Genomic DNA, 25,876 nt, shown 5'->3' on the forward strand with positions numbered 1-25,876 from the left:
TGCGATCCACATTTTTCAAGATGTAATTAATAATAATAGCTGCTGTTCATTTAGCGAAACTTGTACTCTGTCCTGAGCACGGACGGTACTGCCGGGTGTCCCAGAGCAGTTACCAGTCAGGAGGCAGCCCTGTGACTGCGCTCAGTGTGCTTCACCTACTGTGCAGTCTAGTCCTCCCACAGTCCAGTGACGTACGTAGTGTTCTTCCATTTAATGGACGAGGAAACCAAGGTTCAAAAGGTTTAAATGCTTTGCTCAAGGCCACATAATTTTTAAGTGTCTGAGTCATGATTTGAAGGCAGAACCATGGAGCTCTGTAGCAGGCACTGTGCCTCTGTGTTATATGCCATTCATTCTCACTTAAGAAACAAAACTGATTAGTAATGAGTGTGTTACGATCTTGTAAAAGCATTGTCTTCCATACCAAAAATTATTCTCTGTCTCTGTGGTAGCCCTGCCAGGGTTAATATATCTGTTCCATTGGTAGGAAATTATCAATAAGAAGTTTGATTTCACTTACTGGTATCTGTGACTTCTATTTTTTCTTTGAAATATGAGATGGAGGGGTGCTTGGGTGGCTCAGTTGGTTAAACAGCCGACTCTCGAGTTTGGCTTAGGTCATGATCTCACGGTTCGTGAGTTCAAGCCGCGTGTCTGGGCTCTGTACTGAGAGCATGGAGCCCACTTGGGATTCTCTCTCTCTCTCTCTCTTTCTGCCCCTCCCGCACTCGTGCATGCTTTCTCTCTCTAAAAGTAAATAAATAAACTTAAAAAAAAAGAAATGTGAGATGGTATTTTTTCTTTAGGAAGTGAGGTTTCATCCTTGGCTTATATGCTTATGTCTGTATGATAAGGAGTTGCTTCTCATGACTCTTCTTACTTTGTAATATTCTTCCACTGTTCACCTTCTTGACTTTTTTTGATTCTCTTTCTTGACATTTAGTTTGCCTTACAGCTTTCGTGTATTTCTGCTTGCTGCATATACGCAGTTTTCATTCTTTCTAATAAGTACTAAGGCACATCCTAGAAATTTTCTTCTATTTATTACATGTAAAACTGTCAAATAACTTGATGGGTTGACATGGTCAGCATATGGCTTGCTCAGATTATTAGATCAGATTTCTTGATGTTTTCCATCTCATGGATCTCAACTACATCCTTTGTGATTTTCCCAGTAAATTTTGCTTATGGTAGAGTGTCTTGGTTTGTACCCTTGGTTTCTGGGCACCTGGTTAAGGTGACAATAATCATGAAAATATTATTCTTAAGCTCATGGCATTAATATTTGCTTCTCCCTTGATAATAATCTTGGCTAAATTTTTTTGTTATTAGTAATTAGGTAGAACCTAGACTGGCTGCAGTTAGCTGAGTATCTTTGTACGGCATGGTCATGTTGCACAATTGAAATCAGAGGGCTTGTGGTCTGAGTCCTGGATCCACCACTTATTAAGTAGTGTGATTTGGGAGGGAGAAGGAGGCGGGATTAAAAAAAAAAAAAAAAAGTAGTGGATTGGGGGCATGCCATGTAACCCTCTCACAGATTTAGGTTCCTTGTTTGTATAATGGGGGCTGTCATACCAATGTCATTGGCTGTTATGAGGATTAAACATGATAATGTGTGTAAAATAGAGGATATCAGACAGATCTTCTGTAGACAGTGTCTGTAGAAAGTGAGCCATCTGCTTTCTGTTATGTTGGAGATCACAGCAGTAATTAATAAAGCAATGGATAGTCAAAATGCACAAGATACTCAAAGCACGAAAAAATCTTGTATTTGGGATGCCTGGGTGGCTCAGTCAGTTGAGCATCTGACTTCAGCCCAGGTCATGATCTCACGGTTCATGGGTTTGGGCCCTGCATAGGGCTCCGTGCTGACAGTTCAGAGCCTGGAGCCTGCGTCGGATTCTGTGTCTGCCCCTCTCCTGCTCATGCTCTGTCTCCCTGTCTCTCTCTCTCTCAAAATTAAAACAAAAAAAAAAATGTTTTTTAAGTCTTATATGTATAATTTTGTTAATTTATAAAGATTGAGAAAAATTAAGTACAGATATAATAGAAAACAGTGGTATATATGCTAAATTTGTTTCAACACTCTGTAATTGCCTACTCATGTCAGGTACTAAACTGAGTATGGATGATCCAAAGGGAAGTAAATCACAGTAGCCTCACCCTTTAGAAGCTTATTCTTTCCTAAATACATATGGAAACAAATAATGTGTTGAAAGCGGTATTGACAATCCTATGTTTCTCTAGGCTGCCAAACTTTTTGATGAAGAAGGAAGGAAAAAATTCTTTACACAGGATATGAATAATATTCTTCTGGAGTAAGTAATTCTCTTCTTTGATTAAAAAAACCTAAAAAATTATTTAAACTTTAAGAACTCATTTAAAACTATAGTTGATTACAACTTTACAGGTTGAATACTATTTTAGATTTAAATGTATTTTTTTGTCACTTTCTATGAAAGTGTCTTTCTGGAACAGCTCTGAGTGGTCATATTAATTTTGGTGTATTTTCCTTCTATTTTCATTCAGACTTGGGAAAAATAATTCCATTGGTATCTAGCAAGGTTGTAGACAAACATTTGGAGACAAATGGAAAGTATGGTTTAAAGAAGAAATTCTGGTTGTGAGGTAGGAGAGAGGCAGTGTGGAGAAGAGAAAAGGAAGAGTGGGAGGGGGAGGCTGAAGGCCGACATATGATACAGATTGTATTGAAATTAGTGACAGTTTTTACTCTCAGCTGGAGTTTGATACTAACAAAGCTGCAAGTTCTAAGTTTGTGGCCAACTAAGCTGTCCTTATAAACCTAACGGCTTGTGAATTCTGACCATTGGTTATAGCATTTGAGTGTGTAATTAATTGCTGCAAGCAGAACTGGGCAAAAAAACAATCCTGGAGAAAACAGCACATGTTACTCCTCTTTCACGAAAATGATGTATGCCTGCTCTTAGTGGTTCAGTAGTGTTATATACAAAGAAACGAGGAGTGTTTCCACTACTGTGTGTGAGGCTTGTCTTTTAAATATACAATGAAGGTAGTTTCTCATATAAAAGATGATGGATTGGTTTGTTTTGATAACTGTTTTTAATTAAGTACAATCTCTCTTTTCTCTGGAATACTTAAAAGATCTTTCTGGTCCCCCATGGACCCATGAAACACCTAACCTAGTATGCCACCGGTATGGTGACAGGAATTTCTTGTTCCTGTTCTTCATTTTAGCCAGGGATTTTCAGACTGATTCTGTCTGCCTGGAAGCAAGGCAAATGTTTCCTGTCTGCACCAGATCCTTTTACCTGGCTCCCTTTTCACCCCAGATTCAATGAAGAGTGTAACCATTACTCATCAGAGCTGTCCCAGATTCCACAGTCAGGAATCTGACTAGCTCTTCTTTTTCTTGCCACTTGAGAGCCCTAAGTTTACTAGAGCAAGTCCTTTTCCTGTGACTGAGACCATTGTTTTTTATTTTACTCTTCTGTAAGAGGGACCCTCTTTTTCTCTCCTGAGAGAAACAAAGGACCATCCTTGGGACCTAACATCTCAAATAAGCAGAATATCAACATTCCATTAACGGGCTTCTCTCTTTCTTGCTTTCTTTTTTTAAGTAATCTCTGCACCCAATGTGGGGGTCAAACTCACGATCCCAAGATCAAGAGTCACATGCTCTACCCACTGAGCCAGCCAGATGCCCCCACCACCCCCAGCAGACTCCTCTTAATCTCTCCATGTCTGTCTTAAATCGTCTAATTTTTTTGGAGCCCTATTTTTATTTCACAGAGTGTGCCTCCAGTTCTACAAGCCCGAGTGCTCAGAGTTTATTTTTTTTCCCTTTTAGTCACTTATTTATGCCCCCTGGCCTCTGTTCCCACTTTCCTAAATATCCCTGATTTCTTTGGACTGAGTTGATCTTCTAAGGGCATATGGCATGTGATTATTTTGAGTAGTAAATTCCCATGAAATGATTCACATGTATTGGCTCTGCCTCACCATTGCTTCTTTATGATGGGGAGAAAGGGAGGTAAGTTTATTGGAACAGGGAACACTTTTTCTTTTTGCCTAATTGAGTTTGACTTGGATCAATAAATATACAGCATGCCGACTTGATCCTCCCCATTTCCTCCTTTACCTCAAGCAGACATTGCTAACCAAATCTTAATGCTCTTTGCCTGTGATCTCAATCCAGCCTGAGTTCTGTTCAACAGATGCTCTAGGAAGGTACTACCAATCCCAGTGGACACTTGCAGTGAGCCCTGTTGTCTGCCATCTCATTGTTAGACGCTCCTTTAAGGAGCTCATGAATGAGTATTGACTTTTGAATCTCAGTATGAATAGACTTATCAGTTGGTCTGTCTGTCTCACCCTCTGTGACATAAAGGAAAGTTACCAAAGTGAGGGGGTTGATCCTCTGCCACAGCTTTCCTTAACTCTCTTGAGGGATTACTTTGCATTTGGAAAAACGAACTTGGAACCACATCTTTAATCTATGCCACACCAGGCGTTCTTTAGGTGACACTAGTACCAGCCCATCTGAATAAAGTCATTCAGGGAAGGAGGGATCTTTTGAATTCTTGCTATAAAATAAATTTTCGATTTTGAGTTTGGGTTACTGCTCCCTAAGTCTTTCTTCAGTTACTAGTTTCAGTGGTTCTGTTATATGGATAGTATTGGTAGGGTATCTGAAATATTTGAGGAAAAATTCAAGAAATTTACTAGATCCTGGGGGCACGTGGGTAGCTCAGTCAGTTAAGCGTCTGATTTCGGCCCAGGTCACGATCTCATGGTTCGTGAGTTCGAGCCCCGCATTGGGCTCTGTGTTGACAGCTCAGAGCCTAGAGCCTGCTTCAGATTGTGTGTCTCCCACTCTCTCTGTCCCTCCCCTGCTCGTGTGCTCTTTCTCTCTCTCTCAAAAATAAATGAACAGTAAAAAATTAAAAGAAAAAAAGAAATTTACCCAATTCCGAATTTATTTGGACTTAGGTTTTCTTTTACTAGTGTTTTTAAACTGATTGACTAAGATATGTATTCTGTTTTGTTGGTTTTTTTTAATGTTTATTTTTGAGAGAGAGCATGAGCCGGGGAGGTGCAGAGAGAGGGAGGAAAACAGAGGATCCAAAGCAGGCTCCATGCTGTTAGCAGAGACCTCGTCATGGAGCTTGAACTCAGGAACCGCGAGATCATGACCTGAGCCAAAGTTGGACACTTAACTGACCAAGCCACCTAGGAGCCCCTGTATTCTGTTTTTTAAAAAGAGGGAGAAGGGTGCCTGGCTGGCTCAGTTGATAGAGCATGTGACTTGGTCTTGGGGTCAAGATTCCAAGCCCCACATTGGGTGTAAAGCTTACTTAAAAAACAGTTATTAAAAAGAGGGAGTTGATGGGATGGGAAGATTTATTTATGTATCAATTATGGTGAAATGATTGTATTTCTAGAATTTTGTGTGAAAATATAGGTAAGACTAAGCATTCCTGAGCCAGAAGAATCTTTTTTATAAAGTTGGCCATTGCTTCAGCTGTGGATTCCTATGTTGTGTTTCTTTGAGCCTTCTTCAGAGGCAAATGAGAGCCTTGTACATACAGATGGGGGTATAAAAGTGGGTTTCAAACTTATATACTCAGGAAATCCAGTGTTTGTCCTCCAGTGCATTATCAGCAGGTGGTCCCAGTATATTTTTATCCATTTAGAGCCTGTAGTAATCTCATGCTTATAATTTATTATCAGAGGGTTGAGACCCAGTCATTGTAACATTCTTGCGTGGATATCTGCTTTGGGGACAGACTTTACTTAAAGAAGGAAAGAAAAGACAAGAAACCTAGTAGAGAGAAGGGGTCGGACTCAGGAAAGTTCATTGCTTTGGGAGAACCTTTATTTTTCTGAAATGTGAAAATACCTGAAATTCAAACTTTGATTGGCATGTGTTTTTAGTCATCTGCAGATCCTTCTTAGACCTTAGAAGATTGTAATTCTTAGGAAAAAAAATAAATAACTGTATGAGGGATGTGTGTTTAAAATATACTGCTGTCAGGTAGGATTTTGTATATATTTGTGATAGACCAGTATAGTCTGTAACCTTAACGGTTAATATGCTTCTCTGATTTTTCCCTAGTATTGGCTTAGCAGCAGGGAGTCAGTTCTTCCTGTTTTCGAGTTTCGCCCTCTTTGGAAACCACTTATTTTTTTAAGTATGTCACTGAGTCAATCTATTCTTAATTGAAATCTCTTACTACTTGGAGTTTCTATTTTATTTTCAGCCTCAACTACCGTTTAATAAAAGGGCAAGCGTAGAAAGCATCCTACCCAGAGTCTAGACTTTTAATAAAGCTTCACGCATAATTTATTTAACCAAATGTTTATACACAGAACTCATGACAGTAATGGTTGTTTCCCATATGATCCTGTGCATTTGACCTTCTGGTTCTTATAGATCCTAAACATTTTTCTATTTGTATATTGTATTTGACTTCTTTAATACCAAGCGTTTTCTCTTGCCAATGCTAAGAGCATAGTTTTCCATGTTTCACTGTTTCTGAACTTGCAGTGTATCTTCTAAGTGATGGATATATTTGATAGGCAGGGTTTCTTCCCCAAAAGCTGTTAACTGAATCTATTTATGAGAATTATTTATTAAATCTATCTATACGTTGTCCTATCATAGAATGTGATGATTTGGATGTAGTTTGTTGCCAAGAGCTCCAGTTAAGTCTTGGCCTTCAAATTAGCATCTGTTCCTATCTTCCTACAATAGCAGCTGCCAGATTTAGTGTCTTCCATCTTGGGAGAAACCTCCGTTATTTCTTGGTAGACTTGTCCAGCTGGGAATATGGTGGCTGTTAAAACTCTTTTCCTTTTTTTTTTTTTTTTTTTTCCCCTTCTTTAAATAACTATTAGGCTAAATACCCATTTAACAATTTATTTTTGATCTAAAAAACTAATTTATAAATGGAAACAGGAACTGAAGAATTGGAATAAATTGAGCCAACTATTAAGTATCTAATTTGTGCAAGGCAGGCATAATAAGGGAGACAAATGGATAAAACAGTCTGTATGTGTAGCCAGAAGAGCTTTACCTCTTCTGGATCTGCAATTTTTTCAGACACCTCTAAGGAAAAAATATTCTAAGAACTCATTGCAACTATGTGACTCTCTAGCTTAGCAATTGTGGTGGGGGAGAGGGGATGTGAATATCTATCTCTTTGAGGAAATGAGGTTTTGGTTAATAATGGAGTTCCTATGCTTTACCCAAAAATGTAGGCTTTGTCCCTGTTCATCAAAAAATTAGTCACCAGACTACTTATGTTTATATAAATTCTCTGTATATTTTTTTCCTTGAAAAATACTGTCTAGGAAATCGTGGAAAGATAAAACGAGAGAAGAGTCATTGCTTTTACCTCCTTGCTTATGTATTAGTACCTAAAGGAAATTCTGTACCATCTATTTGTTGTTGTTTTTGTTCAGCATTGAGTTACAGCTACAGGAACTAGGCCCTGTCATTCGTAGTGGTGTCTACTCCCATCTTGAAGCTTTTGTGCCATGCAATAAAGAAACACTGGTGAAACGTCTAAAGAAGTTACATCTCAATGTCCAGGTAAGAAAAGGAACAATAATATCCGTATCTGGAGTTTTATAACCTATAAAGAGACTAGTTTCTATTTGGGACTTTTGCATATTAGTTGCTTTATAGTCTTAATTGTATGTATTGAATAACCATAGGAGGTTATTAAAGGCATAGAAAATCTCTTGAAAAAAATTACTTTTCAACAGTTGAAAAAGCTAGACGAGAATGTTTCCTAAGGCGTAGATTCCTGAACTGGTAAATTAATGTCAGTTCCACAGGTGATACAACTTTGCCCTCAACAAATATCTGACAGATTTATAACTCGGTTTTCTTATTACTGAAATCGATCTGTACAGATTTGTTCATGCCTACGTTACAAAAACTGAGAAAGAATCACAGGGTTACGTGTAAACTTGGAGATTTTTGTGTGTGTAATCATCCATATTTTGCTAGATTCTTCTCCCCTAAAACACCACCAAGTAATTATCTAAGTTTGAATGCTTCCAGTGGTCAGAAACTTATTTCAGTATAATATCAGAAAGTTCTTCTGTGCACTGAGACATATCCAGATGCTTTCCACCCTATTGGTCCTGATTCTACCTTTGAGTCCATTCATAAACCTAATTATTTGTCACCTTCATGGCTTTCATGTTTTTGAAAGCTTGTATTATGTCCCCTCCTTCACTTCCATATAAGGCGGTTTTCAGTACCTTCACTGCCTGATGATTTTTCCCTTATGATTTATTTGATTATTTATTTTTTAAATATTTATAACTTGCAAGTAATAGGAAATAATGCAGTTTAAGACAAGAAAGGACATTTTTTTTTCTATTAATAAAGGTATTTGATGGAATTAAAAGTACATACGAGGGGGCACGTGGGTCGCTCAGTCAGTTGAACATCTGACTTTGGCTCAGGCCACAATCTCACAGTTCGTTAGTTTGAACCCCACATCGGGCTCTCTGCTGTCAGCGCGGAGCCTGCTTTGGGTCCTGTGTCCTCCTCTCTCTTTCCCCCTCCTCTGCTCATGTGCATATGCACTCTCTCTTTCTCTCTCTCTCAAAAACAAAACAAAAGAAAACAAAAAAACAACCAGAAAGGGATGGGAACTGATAATTTGGATTAGCTCTTGTTTTTCTCTCCCTGTGTCTTATTTTTATCCTTTTATGTGCATCTGAAAATAAGATTACTTCATTCTCAAGGTTTTATATTATAGAAAGGCCACACACAGAGACTGACTCAACCCTCTCATCCCAATCCAAGTTTTTGGATCAGGAAATCTGATTATACTATGTTGGGTCAACCTAAACTTTTCTGGCCAGAGGTTGGGAGGCACACAGCACAACATGGCTGGCCAAGGGCCTCCATAGCTGATGGGGGAATGAACATGGTGCCCAGGACCACTAGTATTAAGAGCTGATTGGCATAGAATTCTTTATTATAGGTATTATACTTCTGCTAATAAAATAACTCTTTTGAATTCAGAAACTGTAAGTTCTTTCTCAACGTAAAGCAGAGTAATCAACAAATGAAATTTACTCGAGGTCACAGATTTTGTGTGATCTGGCTCCTTTTTTTTTTTTCCTGGCTCCTTCAGACATTGACTGCTGGAGCTCACTGCCATACATTCAGGTGACAGACATGGGTACCAGTGAAAAAAGGAACTAGAGGCAGGAGAACAACTTTTCATACATTATAAAATATCTTCTAAGGGGCATTTCAGATTTGATGTTTGACGTTATTTAATATTCCTGTTCTTCCTGTGGAAGAAGACATCTATCTTAACCTTTGATTTTCTTCATATGGTTTTATCATGTATACTTTATTTATTTATTTATTTATTTATTTATTTATTTATTTATTTACTTTAATGTTAATTTTTTGAGAGAGAGAGACTGAGCATGAGCGGGGTAGGGGCAGAGAGAGAGGGAGACACAGAATCGGAAGCAGGCTCAAGGCTCCGAGCTGGCAGCGCAGAGCCCGATGCGGAGCTTGAACCCACTGTCTGTGAGATCATGACCTGAACTGAAGTTGGACACTCACCTGACTGAGTCACCCAGGCGCCCCTGTCATGTGTACTTTTAATCCCTAAATACTATATTATTTGATTTTGCATGTTTTTGAGCTCCGTATGAATGGAGTCATCCTGTCTCCATACTTTTCCTCTGCAGCTTGCTTTTTTACACTGAACATTATGTACCTCAGATTTAGCTATGTCTTTACCTGTGGAGGACTCCAGTTGTACTGCTCTACAGTGTGTACACTGCTCCATTCTGTTAATACATCCCAGTTATTGTGTCTTTTTTACGGCTGATGGATAGGTGGGTTGTTCCCAGGCAGATAGTCGCAGCTACAGAATTAGGAAGTGATCACCTAGGAACCCTGATACCGGACGTTCACATTTCTTTTAATAGGATTTTGTAGCAGACACTGTAACGTGTGCAGTAATGTTTGTTAACTGGTATGCATGAAAACAGTAAGAGTCTTCCAGTTTCCTCTTTCTCTTTGACCTTGACCGTGTAACTTTGCTTGCAGCGTAAGTCACAATTGGTAACAATAAACGAAAGAACAGGATGCCAACGTCCAGTCGGTTGTCACCCAAACCAAATTATGTGTTCTAGTGTTGCAGAGCAGTATCTCCTCTCATGGTACCCCATCAAAATGGGGATCAACCGGTAGTAGTCTGCATAGTGTAGATTTTGTTCTTTACTTAATTTTTTATGACCGTTGAAGTGTCCGTATAATTTCTTGGCCAAACGTGGGACATTTTTAAGAATGTAAAGGAATACGTTATGTGTCATCTCTACTCGAATAAAACATTTTTTTTTTAAAGAAACAAGTGTAAGGAACACTATTAATTATGCTGGGGTAATTACCAGGCACAAACTAGGATTCTCGTTGGCTGCCTGGGAAGTATGGTCATTCTAATTTTATATCCAGTGTGCCTCCTGAAGACTGAGTGCTGTAGAAGAAATGTCCATATTTAAATATGCTTACATTTTAAATCTATAATTAGTGTCTTTTGAGAATCTGCTTGCAAAATAATTTTTTGTAAATGTATTTTAAAAAACTTGTAGTATTTTTTTTTCCCCCCTCAGGATGATCGTTTAAGAGAACCTCTGCAAAAACTGAAACTGGCTGTTAGCAATGTCATGCCTGAACAGCTATTTAAATACCAGGAGGACTGCCAAGCTCGCAGTCAAGCTAAGTGTGCCAAGTATGTACCTCTTCTGTTTGGACTGGCTTTTGCATCTGAGAAATATTTTTAGCTCTTAGGGATTGGTCTTATGTGGACTTTATCACCAAAGAGAAATCCACATATGCCACTGAAACAGTATAATTGAATATTTTCTAAATGACACAACACTTCCCATTCAGTTGCTTTGATGTCAAAAGCAAAAGTTCTGTTGATCTAGTGGATGGGTGTGATGAAAGCAAGAGCTGGCACTGGTCAGGTATTTCCCATGTCACCCAATTTAACTGGCTGAAGTCAGTATTTTCTGAACTCAAAGATAAGTAATCATGCCCTTAAATGACACAGCTTGAAGACCTAATTTACCAAACTACTTTATGATGCTCTTCAAAATATTATGTATAAAGGTAGATTATTTACTCTGCCTTTTGAGTTAACATTCAGTTAAGCAATTTAACAGGTGTCTCTGGAGCATATCATAGGCACTGTTGGGTTAGAACTTCGCTTCATAAAATCTTTTTCATTTTTAGGTTGCAGACAGACGAAGAACGAGAGAAAAATGGATCCGAGGAAGATGATGATGAGAAACCGGGGAAGCGTGTCATAGGACCAAGAAAGAAATTCCACTGGAATGACACCATCAGGTAAAATTTGACCAAAGCCTTCACTTTTAACCAAATGGACAATGCGGAACTAAGGTTTCTAATAAAAAGAATATATAGTAAATGGAAGAGTAGATTGGCAGCAACCAAAAATTGGTGTGTAGGAAAAATTTATTCAAGAGAAGTTTGATTTGGTCCTGGTATCTTTAGAGTGCTCTCACTTTTATTTTCATATGCTACTTTCTATAAACTAATCTTCTAATTATTAAGTCAGTCATATTGGCTTCAGAAGGTGAAGTACTCTGTATACATCTGTAATCAGTCATCTTTTTTGACCAATATTTCTGTACCCCAAATAGAGGGTTTGGTTGCAGGACTATCCCTTTCAGTCTTTGGTGCCTAGATGAAAGGTATCAAAGGAAATTGTTTCATATTGGGGATTTGGCTGTAGTGCAATGAGTGATGTGTGTTAGAAATTATTTATCTTCATGTCATCTGAATTCTTGAGATAATATTCTTTATTATTGCTGTCAGATTTATGTGCTTAAAAAAAATCTGTTTCAAACTTACTTTTCCACAATTTTGCAGTCAGATTTATATATAAATATATATTTTTAATCTGTTTAGAACTTTGTTATGTAACCTTGTTGAGATCAAATTGGGATGCTATGAGTTAGAGCCAAATAAAAGCCAGTCCGCTGAGGATTATCTTAAATCCTTTATGGAGACAGAGGTGAAACCATTGTGGCCTAAGGGCTGGATGCAGGCAAGGTAAGAAATATGACATCCTAGATTTTATTTTACTTTCTTATTGTTGCTGTGTTTAAAGATACATGTATAGAGACAGATATGTGACATTCATTTTGCTAAGAACCTAGTGTGTTTAGCGTTCTCTATAGTCCTCTCAGATGATCTCTGCTTTGAAAACTTCAGGCACTGAAAAGACAAAATGGTTAGTCACAGGGACATGGAGATACAGAGATACACATGAAGGTGACTTTTTTGCCAACCACTTTCTCCTTTTTTGCACCTGACTTTGCTAATAGAGAAAGTGGGTGGAGAGGTAGATGGCTATAAACTTTGGGAGGGGACTTCACATAGGTATCATGAAGATAAGCCTAGAGCTGAATACAAAATTGAGAGTGTAGAAATAGAGACACACAACCTTGGGTTCTGTTGTCAATAGTCAATATAGAGTGGTGTCTCAAAAATGCATAGTCGTCCAATTTAAACCATAAAGCGTTAAGAATGTTAAGATAGGCAGCTGTTGCAACCAGTTAAATCAACAGAAAACATCTTTTGATCTGTTAAAAGATTTAAATAAATAAATCTTCTGTAAAACTCCCTGTAAGACAGATTACTGAATTTACTCTGTGCCATTATAACTTCCATTTGATAAATAAGCAAGTAATAGACTGTTGAAAACCATGTGAGTAAAATGAGAAAGTGGTTATCATTATCTGTTACACAAAAATAATTGTGTCCTTTTAACTTTTGCAGAATGCTTTTTAAGGAAAGTCGGAGTGTACATAATCATCTTACTTCTGCTCCGTGAGTAAAACAGACTCCATAGTTCTTCATTTGTTTTTACTCACATTATGTGCTTTAGTACACAAAAGTACTATTTATTAAATGCTAGGTAACATAGTACTTAAATGTACATTTAGACGATCTCCATTCTACTACTGCCTTTTTTTCCAAAAAGAATCATTTTTCTGTTGACCTGAGACCACATTTATCTGTTTAATAGTTCTCAGGCTAGTCTCCAAACACCTGAATCTATGCTGGCCTGAGATCTGGCGGCTAGGAGCCATGTAGACAGGAAGCCTCTGATGGTTTCCTTTGTTCCTGGGCCTTCTTCCCTCCAGTTATTTTGTGTCCTTTTTCTTTCCCTCTTAATGATGATCAGCATAGCTAACCTGTAGCTTTGTGCCTTCAAAGACAGTTTCTTACACTGCCTTGCCTTGCAGAGTGCTTCATTCTACAAAATTAATCTATTTTTCATGCCCTTCCCTTCTGTTCAAAACTGGGTATTTCCCTAGTGGTATGATTACTAAAGAAAAGTCTCTGATCCTGGTAGGCAGTAGTAAAAAGCTGGGTTTTTTGTGGTTATATTTTTGGGTGAATACTGGTTGACTCAACAAGAATTTTTTTTTTTAAATTTTTTTTTTTCAACGTTTATTTATTTTTGAGACAGAGAGAGACAGAGCATGAACGGGGGAGGGGCAGAGAGAGAGGGAGACACAGAATCGGAAACAGGCTCCAGGCTCTGAGCCATCAGCCCAGAGTCTGACGCGGGGTTCGAACTCACGGACCGCAAGATCGTGACCTGGCTGAAGTCGGACGCTTAACTGACTGCGCCACCCAGGCGCCCTTTTTTTTTTTTTTTTTTTTTTAATTTTTTTTTTTTTTCAACGTTTATTTATTTTGGGGACAGAGAGAGACAGAGCATGAACGGGGGAGGAAGAATTTTATATTTACCTACAACTTAGGGCTATTTCTCTGCACCATAGAAGTGTAATAGTAAGAGTTAATAAAATACACAATTGGGGCGCCTGGGTGGCTCAGTCGGTTAAGCGTCCAACTTCGGCTCAGGTCACGATCTCGCGGTCCGTGAGTTCAAGCCCCGCATCGGGCTCTGTGCTGACAGCTCAGAGCCTGGAGCCTGTTTCAGATTCTGTCTCCCCCTCTCTCTCCCCCGTTCATGCTCTGTCTCTCTCTGTCTCAAAAATAAATAAATGTTTTAAAAAAATAAATAAATAAAATAAAATAAAATAAAATATACAATTAGCAAGTCACTGAGAATTTACAGACCACTGTAATTCAATATTCTAAGAGGTCTGGTTAACAACTGGGTAACAACATTACAAAACTCTCCATCTCCTTGTGTACAATTATAATGGAATTTTTTACGACTCTTAGGAAAGACACTTTGTTAGTATACTATCAGAGTTATGTTGGGTTGATTGTGGTTTTTGGTTCTTGCTATTCTTGTTTATTGAATATAAATTTGGGATAAGTTTGGTTTCATACACATAGGTTTACTTTGTTGCTGGTGGTTTAATTATCCTGGGGTGGGGGGTATATGTATATGTGTGTGTATGTATTGATGTCAATAATATTTCTGGCCTTTAATTTCCCTGTAGTTCTAAAATCACAAATGTGTTACAATTCAGGTATAAATAATTCATCCCTTTAAATCTAAAGCATATATTTACATAGACCACTCTCTTCAGTTTTTTAGGTGGCTTTATTATTATAACTAACTTGTGTTTTGTTTTGTCTTGTTTTGCTTTGTATCAGAAAGTACAAATCTATGGGATGCGTGGGCCTGATATCTTTTGCCCCAATGGTCTTTATCAAAAAAACTTGGAAAATTACTGTCACCTTAATGAAGTTGTAGATGGGCAGTTTTAATCAAGATATTTGTTAATTTAATGGATGACATTTCAATTTAGTGAAGTAGAAATACTCAGTGTGAGGTATTTTAGCTTGTTAACCCTTTAGTTATTCAACAGACATTTGGGTACTTTCTCCTCTTATGGAACACATAAGATTTTTGTCTTCAAACTTTTTCACACTGGTTCCCAAAGTTTCCAGGGTTGCATGGTATTTTACTTGCCTTTTATCCTCCTGTCATTTTGACATTTTTTATTTGAATTCTCGTATTAAAATAATTTTCTTTAAAAAAGAGAATTTTATTTTTTTATTTTTTTTGTTATTTTTTTAAATTTTTTTTTTAACGTTTTATTTATTTTTCAGACAGAGAGAGACAGAGCATGAACGGGGGAGGGGCAGAGAGAGAGGGAGACACAGAATCGGAAGCAGGCTCCAGGCTCTGAGCCATCAGCCCAGAGCCCGACGCGGGGCTCGAACTCACGAACCGCGAGATCGTGACCTGAGCTGAAGTCGGCCACTTAACCGACTGAGCCACCCAGGCGCCCCTATTTTTTTAAATAATACCTTATTTACAAGTTTTTGGCATTGGTTCTTCTCAAATTATGGTTTAATTTGAGCTTGAGGTTTCTTGAAGATCTATTTTCTTATAAATAATTATTAATTCTTACCAGTTCTTTGAAGTGGGTCTTCTCAGGCAGCTTTGTTACCCTATCTTCAGTTATTTTTTTAATTTTATTTTGACTATTTACATTTAATTTTTAAAACCTTTTATCATCTACCGTTCATATTTTGCTAATGGTTCAGCCTTTCTTCCAGTTAATTGAAATTGGAGGAAATGTTGCTGTATATTCATATGTGTGTGTGTGTGTGTGTGTGTGTACACATATATAAATACACACATATGTATAGTTCCTTCATAGAATTTTCCAAATAGCGTAAGAAATTATTTACCCATGTAATGGCAAGATTAGAATTTCATAATGAGTGACCTAATTGCTACTGAAATGACCTCCTTTTTAATCTGTTGTCTTAGGGCAAAGAAAAAGGTGATTCCTGCACCTAAACCCAAAGTGAAGGTAAGTATTGAACCAAATCTTTAATTGGTCATAATTGAGGAATGTTGAAATACATTCATAAGATGAAAAGGATATATGGTATTTATCATAGATCAATAGGTAGTGTACTCTTAAGAAGAGTGTTTTTAAACTTTGTAAAAATCCTAGAACCCCTGTATTTCCAAGAATAGATGACTGTGTGGTAGTGGGAAATTTGCACACATTAATTAAATTGTAAGATTTAACCTCATACGAGTTAGAAACACTATAAAATATAACAAATATGCTTTGAAAGCACAGCTGAGATTGCAGATGTATAAGAGAAATCCCAAGGGCCCAACGCAAAGAAGCTACCAGCGTGTTAATATGTCTTTGAAACTTTGGTTGCCTGTAGGGGTACTTGCTGATTTTCATCTATCACTTTATGATTTATTTTCAAATTTCTTCTCAGAGCACAGGAGATAGGGTTTTCTTGGGCTTATAGAGATTAAGAATTAGACTGAAACTCTGCATGAACCCGACCTTCAAAGGGTAACACCTTTGGTAAAAGAAAGAACTAGAAAAATTCACTCGCCAGCAGAAAGTAAGAAACTTGTGTGTCTTGGCCTGAGTCCTAGATTAGGGGAAGGAAGTCCTCCCTGAGAATTTAAGGAGTTCAGGAGTTTAATTTATACTACCTGCAAGATCTGGGAAATCCTCAAACTTTGAAAATAACTTAAAGGAATTAGTATTAACCCAAGGCAATTGGCGAATCAAATTTTCCTTGAAATAATTCAGTCTCATAGCAGGCTTCAAAGGCTTGCCACATATATACTGTGTCAAACATGAGTTTACAATCTGAAAATACAGATTACACAAGGAAATGAATTACTATGAGTGAGAGTCAGCAGAAGCAGCTGACAGAATTATATCCCTGAGAGGGCCAAGTGACGGACTTACTGGGTTTCGAACATAAAGGAATTTAACTTGTTTAATATTCACGAAGGAGAAGACAGGATAAAAAATATCACAACAGACAAAGCAGTTGAAAAAGAACCAGGTATAATCTCTAGAAGTGAAAACTGTAATCATTTGAAAAGTAAAATTATAGAGAAATCCCACACGCTTTATTTAGCTTTTGGACTTTCCCTATAGACTTCATCTCTTTGAATAGGTGAGTTTCTTTGCTTATGAGGTATGGCCAGAAGGCCATCCTTCTCTGTGGCCTTCTTAACTTTTAATATTAGAGGCTTTGTAAGTATGAATAGTCCTCTTTTTCTTACATACCTCATTTGTCTTCTAATCTAAATAATGGTGAGCCAGTATTCCATCACATCTGTTGAGTTCGTGCTTTGTTTTGACACATTATTTTTAAACTCCTAATGCCCTTCATAAAGTGTTTGTTAAATTTTACATCTGTTCAAACATATGACTAATTTATCAGAATTCTGATGTTGACAAGGATGGTATAGGGAATTCCCTGTTTTTGCTTATTTGTGTCTTTGTGATTAAATTATTTTTTCCTTTTCCCCAAATGGAAAAACTATATTGCCTATTTGTGTTTCTCCTACCCTGCCACCCCTCAAATACCTGTTTTAATTACAAAGGTAATACAAGGAAATACATTAGAAAATGCAGGGGTGCCTGGCTGGCTTAGTTGATGAAGCATGTGACTCTTGATCTCAAGGTTGTGAGTTCAAGCCCCACATTGGGCATGAAGCCTACTTTAAAAAAAAAAAAGAAAGAAAGAAAATGCTAACAATACAGAAAAATAAGAAGGCAAAAAGTATAAGTATCCAGGAAAAAAAAAAAAGCTCCTACTTGCTGGTACAAACCCACCCTCCCTTCCCTCCGTCCAAACACCTGTTCATTTATTCATATGACTTAACATTTTATAAATGGGATAGTTTGCTTTTTTGACTCAAGTATATACCCTGAACAATTATCTCTGCCAGTATAAATTTACACAGTACTCTGCTGGGTGGATTTAATGTTATTTTTTTAAAGAAAAATTTGGGGGCACCTGGCTGGCTCAGAAGAGCATGCAACTCTTGATCTCAGGGCTATGTGTTCAAGCTCCATATTGGCCCTAGAGCTTACTTTCAAAATAAATAAATAGGGGCACCTGGGTGGCTCAGTTAATTAAGCCTCTGACTCTTTAATTCTGGCTCAGGTCATGATCTCATGGCTCATGAGATCAAGCCCCACTTGGGATTCTCTCTTCCTCTTCTCCTCTCCCGCTGGTGCGGTCACTCTATCTCTCTCTCACACGTGCACGGTCTCAAAATAAATAAAAACTTAAAAGATAAATCAGTAAAAATAAAGCCAGTTTACTCATTAAAAAATAAAAAGTTACTTCAAAAAGCAATTTTATATTGGTAACACTACCAGTATTATTCTGATACATTCTCCCATCATCAGTTTCTATACTTTTTTATAAAATGAAATTTTCACTAATCACAATTAGATGGATGGCATGTCAAAGCAGACATGTTTTATGTGTATTACCCATTCATATCTTAACAATTTTGACCTTAATGCAGTTATACTACAGAATTCTGAGAGGCAGTGGGGTTTTCAATCAGGGCTTTTGGAGTAGCAGTTTAGAAAAATTGCTGAAGAAGTTAGAATTTAAAGCATTTTTAACAGCTGATTTACTGTAATACAGTAGAAGGTGATAGTAGAGACACTTCCTCTCCATTCTTTCCCCACTGTGGTTAAGGTAAGTGTTGTGGTGATATAAATTGATACACAATTTAAGACTTTGGGTTTAGGTTTATTTGGGTTTGTTTTTAAGAAACCAATCAAAGAAACTTTGAAATGATTTTTATGTCATAGTTTTATTTCTTCTTAATTTTAAAAATGACATGAGTCAGATACTTTATATTTCTCTTTTAAGGGAAACAGTTACTTTTTAATTCTTTTGCTTTTTGAATATTTTAAGCTGTGCTTTATGGGGTGCTTGGGTGGCTCAGACGGTTAAGCAATGAAGTGTCTGACTCTTGATTTCGGCTCAGGTCATGATCTCACGGTTCGTGAGGTCGAGCCCCAAGTCGAACTCCACGCTATTAGCACAGAGCCTGCTTTGGATTCTCTCTCTCCCTCTCTCTCTCTGCCCTTCCCCTGTATGCGCGTGCTCTCTCTCTCTCTCTCTCAAAATAAATATATAAACTTAAAAAAGAATAAACTGTGCTCTAATTCTCTTTTCTCTTACTTGAATTTTAAGAAGGTTAATTTTTTGAAAAAACAGTATTCTTTTAGGTATTCAGAATTTTAATTCCTAATAACCCTGTTTTCTTAGTATATGGCCTTGCTCATAGTACACATTTAGTAAATATATGTTGAATACATTACAAACGATTTCTACCATGATAAATAGAAGACATGATTTCATATGCTTGGACGAATCCCAGTTTGATGTACTACTTTTTCTACGTATGGCTCTGGGTGGCTCTAGCACAGGGCATACAGAGGGCAGAAATACAAGGAAGCAGAAAGCAAGGGTCAGTATCCTAGCAAACCATTCTATAGAAGAAGGGTGGAGTCTTAGGATAAATGCAGAATTTCTAGGTGCAAGGAGAATAAAAAGAGAATAGCCTCTGAACAGACGGATTTGGAATAGCACGTGAAGATCTGATGTAGGTGGGCAGGGTGAACGGGGTTTCACCAATAATGTAACTAGTATGTGAACGTTCCTTTGGCTTGGTTTTAATTTTAAGTCTTCTCAGAAGAGCTTACTAAGGTATGGCAGCTGTTTGCAATGTATCAGATGCTTTGGCTTATGAGCACAGTTCCGTCAGGAGCTCTGTCCTCAGAAATGTTTTGGTTTTTACAGTCTGTAAAGATTTCCAGTGGAATTTTAATCATCATGAGAATTTCTTAGTCCTTTAAAAACTGATACCTAATAATTCATTTAATTTTTTCCAATATAATGCTGTTTATGGTAGGAGTGTAGTCCAAAAAAGGACCAGAAAACTCCTGCATCCTTGGTGGCTTCAGTTGGTGGTCCTTCAACGAGCTCTAGCACATCTGCCGTGGCCTCTACCAGTTCTAGCTCTACACCAGCCCAGGAGACCATCTGCCTTGATGACTCACTAGACGAAGACCTTTCTTTCCATCCACCTGCACTGGATCTTGTTTCTGAAGCTTTGGCTGTTATCAACAATGGGAACAAGGGCCCTCCGGCTGGCTCAAGGATAAGCATGCCAACTGCAAAGCCTCGTCCAGGACTGAGAGAAGAAAAGTTAGCAAGTATCATGAGTAAGCTGCCATTGGCTGCTCCTAAAAAACTAGATTCTTCTCAGACTGCACATTCATCAAGTCTTATTGCTGGTCACACAGGGCCGGTACCAAAGAAACCCCAGGATTTAGCTCATACTGGCATCTCTTCAGGCCTTATTGCTGGTTCTTCAATTCAGAACCCTAAAGTTTCCTTGGAACCTTTGCCAGCCAGGCTGCTTCAACAAGGACTACAGAGGTCGAGTCAGATTCATGCTTCTTCCTCTTCACAGACCCATGTTTCCTCTTCTTCCCAAGCCCAAGTTGCTGCCTCCTCTCACGCTCTGGGAACATCAGAGGCCCAAGACGCTTCTTCGTTAACACAAGTAACAAAGGTGCACCAGCATTCAGCTGTCCAACAAAACTATGTGTCTCCATTACAAGCAACCATTAGTAAATCACAGACCAACCCAGTGGTGAAATTAAGTAATAATCCCCAACTTTCCTGTTCATCCCCGCTTATTAAGACTTCGGATAAGCCACTTATGTACCGCCTTCCCTTATCCACTCCCTCACCCGGAAATGGTTCTCAAGGGTCCCACCCCCTGGTTTCTAGGACAGTACCTAGCACCACTACCTCCAGTAACTATTTAGCCAAGGCTATGGTGTCACAGATGTCCACGCAGGGTTTCAAATCTCCCTTCTCAATGGCTGCATCCCCCAAACTTGCCGCATCTCCAAAACCTGCCACATCTCCTAAACCCTTGCCCTCACCTAAGCCTTCTGCCTCACCCAAGCCCTCTGTGTCCACTAAGCCTTCAGTATCAACTAAACTTATTTCTAAATCCAACCCAACTCCCAAGCCTCCTGTACCCCCAAGCTCTTCCAGTCCAAATGCACTAGTAGCCCAGAGCAGCCACTCCAGCAGTAACAACCCAGTCCATAAACAGCCCAGTGGGATAAACCTCAGCAGACAGTCTCCCACCTTGAGTTTGCTGCCCTCCAGTCGTACTTCAGGCCTTCCATCCACAAAAAATCTTCAGGCCCCTTCAAAGCTAACAAATTCCTCACCCACTGGAACTGTTGGGAAGAATAGCTTGAGTGGAATTGCAGTGAATGTACCTGCCAGCAGAGGTAGCAACCTTAACTCAAGCGGAGCCAATAGGACTAGTCTCTCTGGGGGAACAGGAAGTGGAACACAGGGTGCTACTAAACCGTTGTCTACTCCACATAGACCATCCTCTGCCTCAGGGTCTTCAGTGGTAACCGCCAGTGTGCAGGTATGTATGTTCTGTGTGTTCGCGTGATAAAACGTAAGCTCGTTTGATTGTTCTCTTCAGTCAGTTTAATAACCATATACATACAGAAGTTGTTTGTAATAGTTTCTTACAGCTTATGGCCAAGGCATGTTCCTGATGTTGACATCACAGTAATGGGGATACTTGGTGGATGAGGTTTCTGTTGGGATGTGGATTCCCCCCTCCCCCCGCCCCCCCCCCCATAAAGTAGCACATACATACTTTCACAGTTGTTGAAAAACACATAGAATGAATATTTAAAACTGTATGTTGTCAAAGTCCAGAACAAAGCCGTAACTTAGGAGTTTAATATACTCTCACTTGTCTCCTTTCTCCCCTGTTCTAGTCCCTCCTCTCCTGCTAACTTTGATTTTTTTATTTAGACAGATTTATACATTTGTCAGAGTTTTTTCCTTTAGCCATTTGTCTTTTCAAGTAAAATTTTTATTTTGCATTAAACTTACAGTTATTCATACATAATTCTCTCTGTCAAATTACTGTCAATAACCCTTTTATATACCAGTTTCCCCTTTTGTGAGTTTTTACTTTACATTTTACTTTACTCTTGCAGTTAGCAGAGTGCCTCACTCAAGAAAGGAGTCTTTTCAAGAAGGCTAACATAAAACCTAGTTTCCCTTAGCTCTAGCGTACCTGATAATTTCTGTGCCATCACGCTTGAGTATGTATAGACTTCTTGGGTCACTGTCTCCCTCCCAGTGTTATAAGTACTGTTCCACTGACCTTTGCTTAGTATTTAGGATTATGGAGAAGTCAGAGGCCATTCTGATTTTTTGTTCCCTTATGTGTGTTTTCTCTGCCTAAATGCTAGTAAGATTTTCTCTTTTTACTTGAAATTCAGGTATTCTCGGATTATGACTAGATTTATGTATAAGGTTTTGTTAACTGTACCTAAAACATGGTGACCTCTTTCAGTCTTATACCTGGTGGCTTTTTCAGCTCAGGAATATTTTGTTCTATGCGTTTCATTGTCTTTTCTGATCCATTTGGCCTAGGTTTTGTGAGAACTCTTTATCACTCATATATTTCATCTCTCTCCTTTCCATGTCATCTTCTCTGTCATTGTTTTCGTCTTGCTGCCACTTCTTGTATTCTGAGACTTTGTCAGATTTGTCCTTCTTGTGACCAGTTTGATTTCTTTACTATTCTTTCTCCCTGTTCCCTGTCCCCAGAAGTAATACGTATTCACTGTAGGCAAATTCAGAAAAAAGAAAATCACCATCCTCCCACCGCTGTTTGTATTTTCTGGGTACTGTTTGAGATTCTTGTCAAGAAAATGGGTTTTACATAATCTGTTTCATAACAAGCTTTTAAAAAATACATAACATTTTATGATGTGTTCTTCAGTTCTTAAATGTTTTTTGAAAACAAGACTTTTATTGATTTGTGGAATTCTGTTGTCTAAAAAAATACTGCTTCCTGTTTATGTGGAATAGGAACATCTAATGAAAGAATGTTTACCTTAGTGTTTGTAAATATTTCTGCTATTCAGTACAAGCTAAGCATCGGTATTCATAAACAAATGAAACCCAGATCATCACTCTGCCATCCCTGTAGGCCTAGGAATGAATTCATTGTAGAATTCTAATAAAAATAAAATTCAGTTAACTGATACTTCATTAGTTGAAATCTTGGACTCTCTGATGTTTTATCTATTAATTTTACTTTTATCAGAAATAAACTAGCAAACACTGATTAGGGATGGCATGTTAAAATTCAAGTTATAAACTAGGGTCTGGAGAGTTAGTTCACATTCTTATTACTTTTTGATGTTAATCTTTAATTTGACTAAAGGAGAGATTTATAACAGAAATACCAGTTCCCTGCCAAATGGGTCCTCCTTCCTAGTGTCAGTTACTTTTAATTCCCCTAGGTTTTTGTGTGTTTTTAAGTATGAAAAATGGATGAAGACAATTTATTCATTTTAGTATTAACTTTTAACTTCTTGTCATGATAAGGCTTTTAGCTCGCTTTATACCTTTGCCATTCTCCTGAAAGAGTAAAATTACAGCCTTTGACCATGTAAACTATTGTCTCTGTTAAGCCTACTCATAAACTATGGTTTCGTTTGCTTTCTTATTACAAGTTTTTGGCTTTTTTTCTGAAGTTAAAAATTCGCTTTTTCCCCCCTTCACTTAGGAATTTAAAGCTAAATCTTTCTCCATCCTTTGTCATCTCCAGTGTCTATTAGTTCTCTTTCCCACCCCTACCCCCATCCTTCTTGTATTTGATCATTTATCCCGAGAGAAGCTAGATACTTGGCATAACAGTTGGTTTGTCATCAGGGAACCTATATGGCAGAATTTGTGTTTCCAAAAAAGAACTGCTTCCTTCTGGTTTTCTTCCTTTCTGAAATGACTTTATGATGTGAAGGCCTTAGCGTTCCTGCCTTCAGACTGACCCTTTTTGTTCTGTCTTACTGGTTTCACTGAAGAAAAGGTCAATAATTGAATAAGGTTGTTGGTAAGTTGGGGAGAACCGATGGCTTTTTGTTTTTAATGTAGCCTCTCATTGAAACCTGGCGGCCTCTAGATACCTGTTTCTCTAGCGCTCTGATACTAAAAAGAGATTCCCTATCCGTGCTTGCAAAACATTCAGTTCAGCTATCTGTTCGTTTGCGGAGTGAAAAGGACAGGTCCTGAGTTTAACAGAAGTTAAAATCTTTCTGGGTTCAGATTATCACCGCTACCTTCTTTCTATTTAATAACTTTCTGCTCAAGGCTTTCCTCTTCTTTCTTACCTTTCAGCCTGTCGATTTTCTATGAATTCTGTCTTTGCCACTTTATAATTCCCAAAATAACTCATTCCTTAAGCAAATGTTTATGAGATGTTTAATATGTGCCAGGCACTCTTCTAGGTGCTGGGGAAATAGAGTGAACATCATACTCAAGATTTCTCTTCTCATGGAACATATATTCCAGGTAGAGAGAGAAACAAAACACAAATTTTTAAAAAATATTTTAAGTGTTCTGAAAAATTAAAACAATAATATGATAAAGTGTGATTGCTGCTAACATAGATAAGGGAGTTGGGAAAAGCCTCTTTCAGGAGGCAACATTTGAGTGGGGAATTGAATAAGCAGGCCAGTCATTTGGAGATAGGGGGGAATGAACAGTCCAAACTAGAGTGAAGACACTGAGATAGGAAAGAGCCTCACATGTAGGCGTGCACATCTAGACTAGGGAGAGATGGAGAGGTGATGAGATCTGAGATCAAGCAGAACCATGTGATGGAGGACCTTGTAGGCCACGATGAGAACTTGGGGTGTTAATGTGTTCAGTGGGAAGCTTTTGGAGGGTCTTCAACAGGGGAGTGGTATGGTTTGATTTATATTCCAAAAGATTACACTGGGTGTCGTGGAGAATGGGGGTGGGGGCGGGGCACTGGTGCACTCACCAAAATAAAACATGCGGTTAAAAAATTTTTTTATATATATATATATATATATATATATATATATATATATATGTATTATATATATGTATATATGTAAGTATTATATATATGTATATATAAGTATTATATATATATGTGTGTGTATATATATATATATATATATATATATATATATATATATATATAATGCCCACCACGGGAAGAGCAAGGTTTTCTTTTATATTTTCTCCTGGAAATAAAATGTGGAGGTCATGGAAGTATTTTTGATTATGGAGCATCATCCTGAACTTTGCCGATTTACATTTGCCTGTTTTATGTTGACAACTTCTCCTATATGCTTCTGAATCATAACGATAGGATACCCAACTTTTGAAAGGTCTCCATCTCATAAGAGAGAGAAATTTATAAATGCCACGTAACATTCAGATAATCTGATGTTTCATTTTAATTTTAGAAACAAAAGTGGATATCAAAGTTTTTTGAAAGCACAAAATGTTAGTTATGGCGTGGTATCATTTTCAATTGCTCAGTTACTTAATTTTGGAAGTTGCTCTAATTTACACTTTCCAGCTATTTTAATACTTCAGTTAGCCTCCTCTAGAAAAGCTTGAGTTCTCCTTATTAGCAGTATCTAATGTTCCTTACTACGGGGTTTACTTGGGGCAAACGGTATTGGAGTGTGTGCACCATATTATCCTGGGATTACAATAGAATTATGATTAAAAAAGAACTCTTATTCTTAAATTGATGCAGGATCCCTTCAATCCAAATTGCTTCAAAGCGTTATTTCTAACTTAGTAATTCTTTCAAATTGTATCTGTTTTGTATATCATGGTTGGCTCAGTAAGGGAAAGACCTGAAAATAAGAAAAATAGCCAAGTCCAAGCAAAAATGATGGAGATTTGTACTTAAGTGTTGGAGGAACTGGTGGTTTAAAAAAAAAGTTTTTTTTAAGAAAAAGAATGAGTATGTTGACAATGAATTCATCTTGTCTTGTTATTTTATGATGTCTAAAAACTAAGGTTTCAAGCCTGAGTGTTGAGAAAGAATGAGACTATTAATGATAGCCGTTGACAAATAGGGTGGGGTCGCATGATTGCAGGAGCTGATGAGTTCAGTTGTGGTTGATGAGTGTTCCATATCCAAGTGACATTCCTCACTGAGCTTTT

At 37.8% G+C, this 25,876-nt stretch overlaps 1 protein-coding gene across 7 annotated transcripts in view; it reads left to right on the forward strand.

Annotated features, from left to right (window-relative positions):
* Positions 1 to 25,876, forward strand: part of UBN2 (ubinuclein 2) — a 91,109-nt gene that overhangs the window by 37,387 nt on the left and 27,846 nt on the right. For 6 of the 7 annotated variants that reach the window (XM_045495829.1, XM_045495835.1, XM_045495828.1 and 3 more), the window contains 8 exons: positions 2,251 to 2,321; positions 7,450 to 7,579; positions 10,648 to 10,766; positions 11,273 to 11,386; positions 11,972 to 12,115; positions 12,845 to 12,895; positions 15,777 to 15,819; positions 19,725 to 21,275. In XM_045495829.1, coding sequence (XP_045351785.1) covers positions 2,251 to 2,321; positions 7,450 to 7,579; positions 10,648 to 10,766; positions 11,273 to 11,386; positions 11,972 to 12,115; positions 12,845 to 12,895; positions 15,777 to 15,819; positions 19,725 to 21,275 — 2,223 coding nt within the window. The remainder of the gene's footprint in view (positions 1 to 2,250; positions 2,322 to 7,449; positions 7,580 to 10,647; positions 10,767 to 11,272; positions 11,387 to 11,971; positions 12,116 to 12,844; positions 12,896 to 15,776; positions 15,820 to 19,724; positions 21,276 to 25,876) is intronic. The other variant, XM_045495834.1, reaches the window with a different exon arrangement.

Source organism: Leopardus geoffroyi, chromosome A2 (genome assembly GCF_018350155.1).
Source record: "Leopardus geoffroyi isolate Oge1 chromosome A2, O.geoffroyi_Oge1_pat1.0, whole genome shotgun sequence".
NCBI lineage: Eukaryota > Metazoa > Chordata > Mammalia > Carnivora > Felidae > Leopardus > Leopardus geoffroyi.